At 37.4% G+C, this 15,983-nt stretch overlaps 1 protein-coding gene across 4 annotated transcripts in view; it reads left to right on the forward strand.

Moving 5' to 3' along the window:
- The window catches only part of CACNA2D1 (calcium voltage-gated channel auxiliary subunit alpha2delta 1), a 499,056-nt gene that overhangs the window by 316,038 nt on the left and 167,035 nt on the right, over window positions 1-15,983 (forward strand). For all 4 annotated transcript variants that reach the window (XM_082632141.1, XM_082632142.1, XM_082632144.1 and 1 more), the window contains one exon: window positions 2,771-2,900. In XM_082632141.1, coding sequence (XP_082488267.1) covers window positions 2,771-2,900 — 130 coding nt within the window. The remainder of the gene's footprint in view (window positions 1-2,770; window positions 2,901-15,983) is intronic.

Raw genomic sequence — 15,983 nt, forward strand, 5'->3', positions numbered from 1 at the left:
CCCAGTTATTGTTTATATTCTTTCCTTTATTAGCAGTTGGAATGCTGGTAGATGTGTTAGGTTACGCGTTCTTTGGCGTAAGAGACAGAGTGAACTATACGTATGGATTAGGGTTAGGAATACGTGGATAAGTGCAAATATTTCATTCATTCACTCACTCAAGAAATAATTTATTGGTAGAGTGGAGGATTTAATGATAACATTTATAGAAATGTCAATTAATATCTAAATCTTGAAACAAATGTGCAACAATAGTAAAATAGTCACAATAAATATGACAGATACAATTTTATACTGTTATTAAGGAATATAAAAGAGTAATTACATTGGGAATGTACATATATGCTGTATTTGTTTTAAAATGGTTTTAAGCTTAAATGTAGATGTTAAGCACAAAGAAAGAAGAGAAAATCAGCCTATATTTTTAGAGGAAAGAGGTAAAGAGAGAAATGTTGGGATGAGTGCATAGCAAACACTGTTAGCACTATCACTGGTTTTTTTTTTTTTTTTTTTTTTTTCCCGGTACGCGGGCCTCTCACTGTTGTGGCCTCTCCCGTTGCGGAGCACAGGCTCCGGACGCGCAGGCCCAGCGGCCATGGCTCACGGGCCCAGCCGCTCCGCGGCATATGGGATCCTCCCAGACCGGGGCACGAACCCGTATCCCCTGCATCGGCAGGCGGACTCTCAACCACTGCGCCACCAGGGAGGCCCATCACTGGTTTTTATAGCTTTAATGGTATTCAGCTTTGTGCTTTCTTGTTGTTTCCCATGTAAGACCTTTTTCTTATCATCTCTCTCCTTTCCTTCATGCTGTACACACCTAACCTCTGTTTTAGAAAAGAGTATGAATTAGTGATTCCTGCGTGTAGGTATTTTGCCAAATTTTAGACTTTCAACACTACTGTTTCATTATTTTGTATATTTAGTTAATGGGGGAGCAGTTATATCTTTGTGGCTTTCACATGGATAAAAAACAGTGATCGATCTTCAACTATTTTTTTTTCATTTTTATTTTCAGCACATTAAATTGACTCATAAAAATATTCTAAAGATGTAGTTTTTTCCTTTTCAACAAAGTATAATAAAACATAGAACCCCCAAAACAGAATACCTAAACCACAGTTTCCAAATATAGTTCTTCCCCTTATTATAGAGAGTATTTTCATATTTTCTTTCAACATTGTTTCATTTGAAAAATAATTTGGTCATGACCTATTAAATTGATTTCATTACATAATGAGTTGGACTTGCAGCTTTAGAAGTCATTGATTAAAAAAAAAAAAAAAAAAAAAAAAAAGTCCTGAGCTTCCCTAGTGGCGCAGTGGTTGAGAGTCCGCCTGCCGATGCAGGGGACACGGGTTCATGCCCCCGGTCCGGGAAGATCCCACATGACGCGGAGCGGCTGGGCCCGTGAGCCATGGCCGCTGAGCCTGAGCGTCCGGAGCCTGTGCTCCACAACGGGAGAGGCCACAACAGTGAGAGGCCCGCATACCGCAAAAAATAAAATAAAATAAAATAAAATAAAAAGCCCTTTTGCTAATATTTGTGTCTAGATAATCTTTCCAGTGTTGCAACTTCCTTAGGGAAACACACACACACGTGTGTGTGTGTGTGTTTTAAAATATCTTGGGATACTGATGGGTTATCTGGTTATAGAAAATTTCAGAGCCATCTAGAAAGTTGGACACTATCACTTCTTTGTAGACTTCGTGTTGCCACATTCTACCAGCCTTCTTATGAAATTTTCTGATTGTCCATTTAAGTCTTTTCTCTTGCTTATCTGTTGCATTACTGCAGTGTGCTGTGAAAATAGTCAGATGTTGTGATTCTTTTTTCAGTTTTGTTTTGAGGAAATTACCTTGGGAATATGGAATACATTAGTCCCTAAAATGGAGTTGATAATACAGGTCTGAATTTAATAAAAAAATGTTTACTTAGGAAAGTAAACTGGGGGAATAAAAAGCTTAACATAATTAGCCAAAAACAATTGTTAGAGAGATGCATTTTGGATAAATGAGTAAGGTTCTTAGTTTCTTGCCAGATGAGAAACTGGATTACCTTGCCAGGGTAATTCAGTATCACAAGCATAGTTCAAATAGGTAGAAAATTAATCTTCAACCTGAAACACCTGTGGGATTTTCTTTACTCGTTATTGATTGGATCTTTTCTCCTACCTCGGGAGACAAATTGGTTGAAGTTAGGATTCGATTGAACTAAGAGTTACAATAGATCTCTTCTTTCCTAGTATTTGTACTTACTTTTTTAAAACAAAAATTGATACATCTGGAAAACATGTAGAAATCAAGGGAATATGACATAAAATAATTCTTCATTGCTATTATTATTTTTACACAAAGGTCATGTGTACCTTTGGTTATCAAACTAAGAATTATAGAAATTTGGTAACATAAGTGGTGAAATTTACTTCAAGGGGAAACTTTTAATTTGGTTGTATTTAAAGGTACTTAGGCTATTCTTTAAATGTACATTCTAATAAGTACTGGATGTGGGAAAGCTCTGGTCCTCTCAGGATGATCCCGAGTGACTCCAACATTGAGGAAATTAGGAGAGAAGTTAGGTTATAATGTGAAAGCTAATACCTGAATGGAAATTTGTGTGTCTGATGTCATCATGGGACTATATTTTAAAATATTCTTGTAGATCTGTTTTTTTAAAGACTATTCATTTGGCAAATGAAGAAGTGAATGTGAGAATACCTGTGTTAGCATAAGTTGTAATATTCTGTTTATTGTCTATTTTTTCTTTATAGCCGGAAAAGAACGATAGTGAGCCAGGCAGCCAGAGGATAAAACCTGTTTTTATCGATGATGCTAATTTTGGGCGACAAATATCCTATCAGCATGCAGCAGTCCATATTCCCACTGACATCTATGAGGGCTGTAAGTAAAAGAATGTGAACAACTCTTGGAATATAATGTTCTCATCTATCTTAAATACCTAATATTTGAAAAAAAAGAGCAACTGTGATAGTGTTTTGTTCACATGTCATTTAAGAGTCTGTGGTAAACTTTGATTTATGCAAAAGAAGAAACTTGATTTTCATGAGCAATATATTGTTCATAGGCTCTCACTCTGTGAATATTTGCAGGAGAGCCTGTATCCATGGAGGTGTCCTTCTACTCTGTTGTTTAACAAATAATTCTGCCTTTCCAATTGATATCAATAACTTAAAAAGTAATAGATGTATTTTTTTAAAAATCAAAACTATGTAGCATTAGTACAGACCCACAAACTGCTAAAGGAAGCGAGATGTACATTGTAGACTCTCTAGTTCTTACACCATCTTACTGTGTTTTACTATCTCTTTTTGTCTCTCTCTGTGTATCTCTGCCTTACTCTAAGATATAAGAAAAAGATACCTCTGTCTTAGTATATTGTGGACTCAAGATAAAAAGTGTTGGTTAAAGGAATAAATGATAAACCTAAAGAAATAGAAAAACATCAACTGGAAGACTTGATTGAAAAGGCTTCACTGTGAGGAAGGGAGGGTAATAAGTTATTTAGGAAGATACAGGGGAGAAAGCTTGTGCCAGTGGTATTTCTTAGAGACACCCAATGTACTAATAAGGGCAGAGCCTGACAATTCTAAGTAGGAATTCTTTTAAGTGCAGCCTAATCATCTATGAGGACCAGCTGTGACCCAGAAAGCAGGGTCTTTGCCCATTCACAGCTCTGGTCTTAGATGTTATCCATTTTCTAACTCGTTCCCAATTTCCCCCCTTGTACCCTGCCTTTCACATAAGTAAATGGTAAGGAGAAAGAACCACTTGAGAATTTAAAAAGTATATTTCTTTCTTTTTTTTTTTTTTTTTGGCGGTACGCGGGCCTCTCACTGTTGTGGCGTCTCCCATTGCGGAGCACAGGCTCCAGACGCGCAGGCTCAGCGGCCATGGCTCACGGGCCCAGCCGCTCCGTGACATGTGGGATCCTCCTGGACCAGGGCACGAACCCGTGTCCCCTGCATCGGCAGGCAGGCTCTCAACCACTGCACCGCCAGGGAAGCCCTAAAAAGTATATTTCTAATAGTTCCCTTAATTGAAAAGGCTGTAAAGTGTACTGGGTATCCAGAGTGTATCCAGAACTGCCTGGATTCTGGATGCAGACAGCCTGGGTTAAATTAAATTTCAAATCTAAATTTTAACAGTATTTCCTTTGGCAAATTTATTAACTTTATGGGCTAGCATTGCTCACCCGTAAAATGGGGATAAGATTACTAACTGAAAAGTTCATTTGAGGGTAAAGTAAGTTAGTGTGTTTGAGTTTGCATAAGAGTGCCAGGCTCATAGTAAGCATTATGTAACTGTTTGCTGTTATTATTAATTACAATTAAAGTATATTTACACAAAAAGGATTAAATACAAGGACTAATATAAAAAATTAGCCTTAATTTTTTGGATTCATTCCGAGATTGTTGTTTAAAAGGGCATTTTTAAGTACATGTCTTATTCTTTTCATAATATAAATTTCATCTTCTGTCAAATTATTTTATTCATTCTTTTTGTTTCACCTTTTTAATATTTTTAAAAGTACATGTTGTTTTCATCATATCAAGTCTTTAAAGATAATAAACATATGATTTTTCTCTATAATAGAAACAATGGTGTAAGTAGTTTCTGATGTTACATGAGAATTAAACGTAATCTGACTTCTTTACAACTCACCCTATTAATTCCAAGTCCTTTTAGGAATTACTGGGATGTAGGTTCAGTTTTGTTTTTCTTATTTTTTGTTTTTTACTTTGTCTATTGCATTTGTTTTTCAAGAATTATTTTTGATGTTTGCAATTAATTTTTGCAACTGTTATAACAACAATTAATCAGATAATACTGAGCTGTATGGTTGTGTTTCTCATTTTTTAAAAAAACTATTTCATCCATTTTATTTCCTTTCAAAATTGTTATCACCTGTTGTCGGGTATGTCAACAGGATGATAATCTTATTACTCTACAATTATATCTTTCTTTTGAACTTACTTTAGAAGAACAAACTGTCTGGATATAGAAGTTTTGAGTCAAAACATTTTTATGTCAGTACTCTGTCTATCATGTCACTGTTATCTGATCTGTAGTACTATGTCAAACAAACTTGAGGCCAGCTTGAGTGTTTTTAATTTGTTAGCAAGCTTTCATGATTGTGTTTCTGTTTTGTTGCCAATAGTGATTATCCAGAAATCCTCAAACTTTCCATTAAATTCCCAAGGAAGGATGTCAGAACTTTGTCAGGGAGGGGGAGATTGAACCCTCCCCCTGGCCCCAGCTCTTCTTGAGTTCTTTTGGCTGGTCTAATAATTGACACAAGACAGATGAAAAGATTAATTTAAAAAATTAATTTGTATGCATGTAAGTCATAAAAATGGGACCCCCCGAAGTGTCCAGAGCAGGCCAATAATATATCATGTTTAGACAAAGAAACAACTATTTGAAGAGATGTAACAAATCAAGGGGGCTTGTGTTTGGGGTAGCAGACTAATGAAGTAACAAACTTTGTCTATACATCTTGCTTAGCCTTGAATTCCCTAACTTTGGTGATAGGGATGCTTTCTATCCTCCTGGTATAGGGAGGGTACCTTCACATGGGAGATTTATTTCCCACTTTTAGGGGGAAAAAGGGGCATCAGAGTTTTTCTTTTTTATCATTTATTTTCCACTGGTTGTTTCTCACATAACTTTATTCAAAATAATCAATATGCCATTGAGGCGCATTTTGTGGTGGGTTGCCGTGGGCCCCAACAACCTCACACACTTAAAAACAGATTTATGTCTCTTTCTACAAGCCATGTACCACAGTAGCAAAAATTTTAACAGTGCATGCGTATTTAAGATAGAAGAGGAAAGTCTCCAACTGTAACACCTACTGAAGCTAATCATGACTAACAGTTTGGGGCACAGTCCTATAAAATATATATTTAAATGTGAACAGTTACTAATGAAATAACCTAAATGGAATTTTTCATATTGCTTTTCAACTTTCTTCCTCCTTCCCCCACCCACCTCACTGATAGTAGAGACTTTCTGTTCTTGTCGTTGTTGAACTATTAAAAAGCTGAAAATAGAGAGGAGGAAGGTATCTCTTCAGGAGTAGGTTACCAAGGAATATCAAAACAAAATAACTTTACTTAATTTTTCAATGGGCTGATGTTTAAAAAATCAATGAAAAATGCATTTTTTCCCTAGATTATTAGAACCTAAAATAATAAGAACGTAATTCAGCAGTCTAGTAAATTATAATATCTCATTTATTTAAATAACTTTGCTCAATAATTTTGAAGAAGGAGAAATTGAAGCTGAGTCTTTAATGAAAGGCCACATCATTGGTAAGAAATGGGGTCAAATTTCATATAAATTCTAATGCTAAACTTTATACTTTTAAGTACTACAATAGATAAAATTTCCTTTTTTTAACATCTTTATTGGAGTATAATTGCTTTACAATGGTGTGTTAGTTTCTGCTTTATAACAAAGTGAATCAGTTATACATATACATATGTTCCCATATCTCTTCCCTCTTGCGTCTTGAGGGTGTCTTTTCTCCACTGTATATTCTTGCCTCCTTTATCAAAGATAAGTTGACCATCTGTGTGTGGTTTTACCTCTGGGCTTTCTATCCTGTTCCACTGATCTATATTTCTGGTTACGTGCCAGTACCATACTGTCTTGATTACTGTAGCTTTGTAGTATAGTCGGAAGTCAGGGAGCCTGATTCCTCCAGCTCCGTTTTTCTCTCTCAGGACTGCTTTGGCTATTTGGGGTCTTTTGTGTTTCCATACTAATTGTGAAATTTTTTGTTCTGGTTCTCTGAAAAATGCCAGTGGTAGTTTGATAGGGATTGCATTGAATCTGTAGATTGCTTTGGATGGTATAGTCATTTTCACAATGTTGATTCTTCCAATCCAAGAACATGGTATATCTCTCTATCTATTTGTATCATCTTTAATTTCTTTCATCAGTGTCTTATAATTTTCTGCATACAGGTCTTTTGTCTCCCTAGGTAGGTTTACTCCTATATATTTTATTCTTTTTGTTGCAGTGGTAAATGGGAGTGTTTTCTTAACTTCTCGTTCAGATTTTTCATCATTAGTGTGTAGGAATGCAAGAGATTTCTGTGCATTAATTTTGTATCCTGCTACTTTACCAAATTCATTGATTAGCTCTAGTAGTTTTCTGGTAGCATCTTTAGGATTCTCTATGTATAGTATCATGTCATCTGCAAACAGTGACAGCTTTACTTCTTCTTTTCTGATTTGGATTCCTTGTATTTCTTTTTCTTCTCTGATTGCTGTGGCTAAATCTTCCAAAACTATGTTGAATAATAGTTGTGAGAGTGTGCAACCTTGTTTTGTTCCTGATCTTAGTAGAAATGGATTCAGTTTTTCACCATTGAGGATGATGGTGGCTGTGGGTTTGTCATATATGGCCTTTATTATGTAGAGAAAAGTTCCCTCTATGCCTACTTTCTGGAGGGTTTTTATCATAAATGGGTGTTGAGTATTTTAGAAAGCTTTCTCTGTATCTATTGAGATGATCATATGGTTTTTCTCCTTCAGTTTGTTAATATGGTGGATCACATTGATTGATTTGCGTATATTGAAGAATCCTTGCATTCCTGGGATAAACCCGACTTGATCATGGTGTATGATCCTTTTAATGTGCTGTTGGATTCTGTTTGATAGTACTTTGTTGAGGATTTTTGAATCTATGTTCATCAGTGATATTGGACTGTAGTTTTCTTTCTTTGTGACATCTTTGTCTGGTTTTGGTATCAGGGTGACGGTGGCCTCATAAAATGAGTTTGGGAGTGTTCCTCCCTCTGCTATATTTTGGAAGAGTTTGAGAAGGATATGTGTTAGCTCTTCTCTAAATGTTTGATAGAATTCGCCTGTGAAGCCATCTGGTCCTGGGCTTTTGTTTGTTGGAAGATTTTTAATCACAGTTTCAAGTTCAGTGCTTGTGACTGGTCTGTTCATATTTTCTATTTCTTCCTGGTTCAGTCTCAGAAGGTTGTGCATTTCTAAGAATTTGTCCATTTCTTCCAGGTTGTCCATTTTATTGGCATATAGTTGCTTGTAGTAATCTGTCATGATCCTTTGTATTTCTGCAGTGTCAGTTGTTACTTCTCCTCTTTCATTTCTAATTCTATTGATTTGAGTCTTCTCCCTCGTTTTCTTGATGAGTTTGGCTAATGGTTTATCAATTTTGTTTATCTTCTGAAAGAACCAGCTTTTACTTTTATTTATCTTTGCTGTCGTTTCATTCATTTCTTTTTCATATATTTCTGATCTTATCTTTATGATTTCTTTCCTTCTGCTACCTTTGGGTTTTTTTTGTTCTTCTTTGTCTAATTGCTTTAAGTGTAAAGTTAGGTTGTTTTTTTGAGAAGTTTCTTGTTTCTTAAGGTAGCATTATATTGCTCTAAACTTCCCTCAGAACTGCTTTTGCTGCATCCCATAGGTTTTGGGTCATCGTGTTTTCATTGCCATTTGTTTCTAGGTATTTTTTGATTTCCTGTTTGATTTCTTCAGTGGTCTCTTGATTATTAAGTAATGTATTGTTTAGCCTCCACGTGGTTGTATTTTTTACAGAATTTTTCCTGTAATTGATATCTAGTCTCATAGCATTGTGGTCAGAAGAGATATGTGATATGATTTCAATTTTATTAAATTTACCAAGGCTTGCTTTGCGACCCAAGGTATGAGCTATCCTGGAGAATGTTCCATGACCATGTGAGAAGAATGTGTATTCTGTTGTTTTGGGATAGAATGTCCTATAAATATCAATTAAGGCCATCTTGTTTAATGTGTCATTTAAAGCTTGTGTTTCCTTATTTATTTTCATTTTGGATGATCTGTCCATTGGTGAAAGTGGGGTGTTAAATTCCCCTACTATGATTGTGTTACTCTCGATTTCCCCTTTTATGGCTGTTACTATTTGCCTTGTGTATTGAGGTGCTCCTGTGTTGGGTGCAGAAATATTTACCATTGTTATATCTTCTTGGATTGAGCCCTTTATCATTATGTAGTTTCCTTCTTTGTCTCTTGTAATAGTCTTTGTTTTATAGTCTTTTTTGTCTGATATGAGAATTGCTACTTCAGCTTTCTTTTGATTTCCATTTGCATGGAATATCTTTTTCCATCCCCTAACTTCCAGTCTGTATGTGTCTCTAGGTCTGAAGTGGGTCTTTTGTAGACAGCATATATATGGGTCTTGTTTTTGTTTCCATTCAGCCAGTCTATGTCTTTTGGCTGGAGCATTCAATCCATTTATATTTAAGGTAATTATTCATATGTATGTTCCTATTCCCATTTTCTTAATTGTTTTGGGTTTGTTATTGTAAGTCTTTTCCTTCTCTTGTGTTTCCTGCCTAGGGAAGTTCCTTTAGCATTTGTTGTAAAGCTGGTTTGGTGGTACTGAATTCTCTTAGCTTTTGCTTCTCTGTAAAGGTTTTAATTTCTCCATCAAATCTGAATGAGATCCTTGCTGGGTAGAGTTATCCTGGTTGCAGGTTTTCTCCTTCATCACTTTAAATATGTCTTGCCACTCCCTTCTAGCTTGCACAGTTTCTGCTGAAAGATCAGCTTTTAACCGTATGGGGATTCCCTTGTGTGTTATTTGTTGTTTTTCCCTTGCTGTTTTAATATTTTTTCTTTGTATTTAATTTTTGATAGTTTAATTAATATGTATCTTGGCATATTTCTCCTTGGATTTATCCTGTATGGGACTCTCTGTGCTTCCTGTACTTGATTAACTATTTCCTTTCCCATATTAGGGAAGTTTTCAACTATAATCTCTTCAAATATTTTCTCAGTCCCTTTCTTTTTCTCTTCTTCTTGTGGGACCCCTATAATTCAAATGTTGATGCATTTAATGTTGTCCCAGAGGTCTCTGAGACTGTTCTCAATTCTTTTCATTCTTTTTTCTTTATTCTGCTCTGCAGTAGTGATTTGCACTATTTTATCTTCCAGGTCACTTATCCATTCTTCTGCCTTAGTTATTCTTCTATTGATCCCTTTTAGAGAATTTTTAATTTCATTTATTGTGTGTTCATCACTGTTTGTTTGCTCTTTAGTTCTTCTGTCCTTGTTAAACTTTTCTTGTATTTTATCCATTGTATTTCCAAGATTTTGGATCATCTTTACTATCATTTTTTCTGAATTCTTTTTCAGGTAGACTGCCTATTTCCTCCTCATTTGTTTGGTCTGGTTGGTTTTTACCTTGCTCCTTCATGTGCTGTGTGTTTCTGTGTCTTCTCATTTTGCTTAACTTACTGTGTTTGGGGTCTACTCTTTGCAGGCTGCAGGTGCATAGTTCCCATTGTTTTTGGTGTCTGTCCCCAGTGGCTAAGGTTGGTTCAGTGGGTTGTGTAGGCTTCCTGGTGGAGGGTACTACTGCCTGTATTCTGGTGGATGTGGCTTGATCTTATCTTTCTGGTGGGCAGGTGCATGTCTGGAGGTGTGTTTTGGGGTGTCTGTGGCCTTATTATGATTTTAGGCAGCCTCTCTGCTAATGGATGTGGTTGTGTTCCTGTCTTGCTGGTTGTTAAGCATAGGGTGTCCAGCACTGTAGCTTGCTGGTCGTTGAGTGGAGCTGGGTCTTGGCATTGAGATGGAGATCTCTGGGAGATTTTCGCCGTTTGATATTACGTGGAGCTGGGAGGTCTCTTGTGGACCAGTGTCCTGAACTTGGCTCTCCCACCTCAGAGGCACAGCCCTGACACCTAGCTGGAGCACCAAGAGCCTGTCATCCACACGGCTCAGAATAAAAGGGAGAAAACAAAGAACAAAAGAAAGAAGAAAATAAAATAAAAAAGTAAAATAAAATAGTTATTAAAATAAAAAATAATTATTAAAAAAAATTTTTAAGTAATAAAAAAAAGAAAGAAGAGAGCAACCAAACCAAAAAACAAATCCACCAATGCTAACAAGTGCTAAAAACTATACTAAAGACAACAACAACAACAAAGAACGGACAGACACAACCCTAGGACAAATGGTAAAAGCAAAGCTATACAGCCAAAATCACACACAGATGCGTGTACATACACACTCACAAAAAGAGAAAAAGGGAAAAATATATGTATTTTGTTGCTCCCAAAGTCCACCTCCTCAATTTGGGATGATTCGTTGTCTATTCAGGTATTCCACAGATTCAGGGTGCATCAAGTTGATTGTGGAGATTTAATCTGCTGCTCCTGAGGCTGCTGGGAGGGATTTCCTTTTCTGTTCTTTGTTTGCACAGCTCCTAGGGCTCAGCTTTAGATTTGGCCCCGCCTCTATGTGTAGGTCACCTGAGGGCGTCTGTTCTTCACTCAGACAGGACAGGGTTAAAGGAGCAGCTGCTTCGGGGGCTCTGGCTCACTTAGGCCAGCGGGAGGGAGGGGTACAGAGAGCGGGGTGAGCCTGCGGCGGCAGAGGCCGGCGTGACGTTGCACCAGCCTGAGGTGCGCTGTGCGTTCTCCCTGGAAAGTTGTCCCTGAATCACTGGACGCTGGCAGTGGCGGGCTGCACCAGCTCCCGGGAAGGGAGGTGTGGATAGTGACCTGTGCTCGCACACAGGCTTCTTGGTGTCGGCGGCAGCAGCAGCCTTAGGGTCTCATGCCCGTCTCTGGGGTCCGCGCTGATAGCCGCGGCTCACGCCCGTCTCTGGAGCTCCTTTAAGCAGCACTCTGAATCCCCTCTCCTCGTGCACCAGGAAACAAAGAGGTAAGAAAAAGTCTCTTGCCTCTTCGGCAGCTCCAGACTTTTTCCCGGACTCCCTCCCGGCCAGCCGTGGTGCACTAACCCCCTTCAGGCTGTGTTCACGCCGCCAGCCCCAGTCCTCTCCCTGCGCTCCGACTGAAGCCCGGGCCTCAGCTCCCAGCCCCGCCCGCCCCAGCGGCCGGGCAGACAAGCCTCTCAGGCTGGTGAGTGCCGGTCGGCACCGATCCTCTCTGCGGGAATCTCTCCGCTTTGCCCTCCGCACCCCTGTTGCTGTGCTCTCCTCCGCGTCGAAGCTTCCCCCCCCCCTCCGCCACCCACAGTCTCCGGCCACGAAGGTGCTTCTAGTGTGTGGAAACCTTTCCTCCTTCACGGCTCCCTCCCACTGGTGCAGGTTCCATCCCTAGCCTTTTGTCTCTGTTTATTCTTGTTTCTTTTGCCCTACCCAGGTACGTGGGGACTTTCTTTTCTTTTGGGAGGTGTGAGGTCTTCTGCCAGCGTTCAGTAGTTGTTCTGTAGGAGTTGTTCCACGTGTAGATGAATTTCTGATGTATCTGTGGGGAGGAAGGTGACCTCCGCGTCTTACTCTTCCGCCATCTTGAAGCTCCTCCTCATAAAATTTCTGATATTTTACTTTTGAGTTAATTTTGACTCAGGTATATTCCTTGGGAGCCAGGATTGTGCACAGGAGTTAGTAAGATACTTACTTTGTATGAGAATCTTCAGTTTCTTATTTTTTTTGCTCTTTTGATTTTTCTCATTGAAATCACGTTCATGAAAGTCTTCATCTATTTTATGCTGGAACAGACATAAAATATGGCACATAAAGTAAATTGGGACGTGTTTTTTTCAGATTGGTGTCACATAGTATACACATCTTTTTTTCAGTATCCTACAGAAGGGTCTTGACTTGGTGTAAATGTTTTTTTTTTTTTTTCTAATTTAGAATAAACTGTGAATATTTACAAAGGATGATTTTAATAGTCTCAGAGAATAAAAAGTATTACTTTGATTACTTGAAAGTCAGTAAGATAAAATATTGAAATAGATGTTTTCAGAAGTCGTAAGACACTTTGGTATGTGGCATAATTTAAAAAAACAAAGGAAAAGAAGCTCTGTCTTTGGATTATTTATTTAGTCCCATTTATGTTAATATTCACTTCTCCTTCCTTGCTGAGATCTCATCAGTAAGCCTCTGACCTTGCCTGGCCTGTGCCACTTTAAAATTCATATCCAGTGTTACGGGTTGTGTGGGTAAATGACACAGGAGTAAAATCAGAAATGTCAACAAGATCTTGAAAAGTTAATAATTACTGGCTTTTTTTGCATGCAGCTCATCAGAATATATCAGATATCCAGGATCATTCTAGGTTTCTGAATTTAATAAACGGGAAAGCATACTCTAATTGAAGGCATAACTGAAGGAAACAGCCTCTTCTTTTACTCAGTTTGTGTCTCTGAATTCTCATAAGATACCTTGTGTTCTAATTTTACAAAGGTGATTACTTTTGAAAGTCTCTTGAATTCAAATGTGATTATTTTTTCTCCATGGTGTATTTAAAGTTTTCAAATAGTATATTTAATTAAAATCCTATCTGAAAGTTTCTACTTTTGAGGACTTCACTGGTCGGTACTTTTATTTCAGAGGGCACCCAAACCACACTTAATTTTCAGATCTAATTTTTCTGTTTAAGAGTATAAAAAAACAAGCAATGAACTCAGTAAAAATGGCTGAATATTCCGACTTAATCTGTTTTAATCACAGAACTTTATTAATTTGTTATGTCTTCATGGAATGTCTTCATAGAATTTTCTTGTCATTTGTCATTAGAAATTTATGTTGATATTTATTTGTAGAATTATTATAGTTATATAAGAATATGCTAAGAGAAAATAATAGGGAACCCCAACTTGCATAATTTTCAGGTACTAGATACTTTTGTCCTTACACTTACCTTGTAATGTAAGCAAGGCAATTTATAATTTCTATTTTAGAAATTTAAAAATGAACATACTGGGCTTCCCTGGTGGCGCAGTGGTTGAGAGTCCACCTGCTGATGCAGGGGATGTGGGTTCGTGCCCCGGTCCAGGAAGATCCCACATGCCGCGGAGCGGCTGGGCCCGTGAGCCATGGCCGCTAAGCCTGTGCGTCCGGAGCCTGTGCTCCGCAGCGGGAGAGGCCACAGCAGTGAGAGGCCCGCGTACTGCAAAAAAAAAACAAAAAACAAAAATGAACATACTTCTATCACAAAGGTACATTGATTTTGCTGAAAGAAGACAGGAGAATTTTCAGTAGTTTTATTAATATCCTTGGAGGTCTCATATGCCTTAACAAAAATACTTGCTTTTTATAAATTTAACTGTCTATAATACTGTGTTGTAATTTATCATTTTTTAAATTGAGGTACAGTTAATGTACAATATTATATACAGTATAGTGTACAGTATAGTGATTCACAATTCTTAAAGGTTATACTCCATTTATAGTTATTATAAAATATTGCCTATATTCCCTGTGCTGTATAATATATTCTTGTAGTTATTTATTTTATAAATAGTAGTTTCTATCCCTTAATCCCCTATCCCTGTCTTTCCTCTCTCAATGTTCATTTGTTTTATTACAGAAAATATAGCTACTGTACCTCAAATGATGTTAGTATAGAAATTATAGAGGAAAAAGCTTCTTAGCCTTTACTGATTGATTATGTGATAATCTTTCATAAGCAATTAATCTGTTCCAAGACATGGCCAATATTGTATTAGAGAGTGCTAAGAGTTAACATTTACTGTTTTAAAAAACAGTTTATAATGGGAATATAGCACTGAAAAAATAGATAAAAACCCCTGTACTCATGGAGCTTACATTCTGATGGAAATAGGGCATAAAATAAACAAATAAGCAATTAAAATAATGGGATATATTGTAGCATAATAAGTGTTTGAGATAAAAATAAAATAGGGAAGGGTTGTAGGTTAGGAGTTACTCCTGGGTTAGGAGAGTTGGGGAGTTGATATTCAAAATATGTGGATAAGGAAGGCTTTGTGGATAAGGCAGCATTGTGGCAAAAGTTTATAGTTGGTGAGCATGAAAGTCATGAAATCATTGAGTAAGAAGGTTGCAGGCAGAGGTAACCGAAAGTACCAAGATCCTGAGCCTGGAGCATAGTGGATGCATAAAGAACAGCAAGACCATGTGGGCAGAGCTGAGGAAGCAGCTGAGGGTAGCAGCAGAGGCCTCCTTTTGTACAGCCTTGTGGATAATTACAGTTGATTTTTATTTTGAGATTGTCTAAGTCAATTTGGGCTGCCGTAACAAAATACCATAGACAGGGTGGTTTAAACAACAGATATTTAATTTTACATTTCTGGACCCTGGCAAGTCCAAGATTAAGGTTTTGGGAAGAGTTGACTCCTGGTGAGGTCTCTCTTCCTGTTTTGCAGATGGCTGCCATCTTGCTATGTACTCACATGACCTCTTCTTTGTACACATGCAGAGAGAGTGAAATCTGATATTTTCCCCTCTTTTTATATGGTTAGTAATCCGATTATGAAGGCGGGACACTAATTCCAGTACTGAGGTGCTACCCTCATGACCTCAACTGTGCCTAATTACCTTCCAAAGTCCCCATTTCCTAATACCATCACATTGGGGGTTAGGGGTTCAAAATATGAATTTTGTGAAAACTCAAACATTAAGTCCATAACAGAGATGGAAGGGCACTTTGCTTTTTTGAAGGGGAATTACATAATCTGCCTTACTTTCATTAAAAAGTAGTTACTGGATACTTTGTTGAGAACAGACAAAAAGGCAAGAACGGAGGAGGGATGATGGGGCCTTGGATCAAGGTTGTAGCCCAGGGAAGTATTCCTATTAAAATGTGTAAATCTAGTATATTTTTGAGGTCTAGATTCTTCCTTTAATTTTATATGATGAAGACATTCTGTTCAGTTGACTTAATTATCTGAAAGTACTGTGACATAAAATTTAATCCTCAAACTTTATAAAAGCACTTTTAATTGACAGCTAATGAGCTAAGATAAAATTACTGAGATCTTTAAAAAGTAGTGAATCAATTCAAACTACAGTTCAGTAGAATATCAAAAGGGTCTCTGTCTTTCTCTACATCTTTTAAATTTTCTTTTCAATTTCATGCAAGTTAGTTTCCTTCTGATCATTCAGTGATACAAGGAACAGGGGGTAGTAAACCTAGAGGAAAACAGAGGGAAAATATGCAGAGAAATTTCTTCATTTTTCCTGTTTACATAAATCCTT

The sequence above is a fragment of the Mesoplodon mirus genome (genome assembly GCF_964341445.2).
Source record: "Mesoplodon mirus genome assembly, chromosome: 9".
Classification (NCBI taxonomy): Eukaryota; Metazoa; Chordata; class Mammalia; order Artiodactyla; family Ziphiidae; genus Mesoplodon; species Mesoplodon mirus.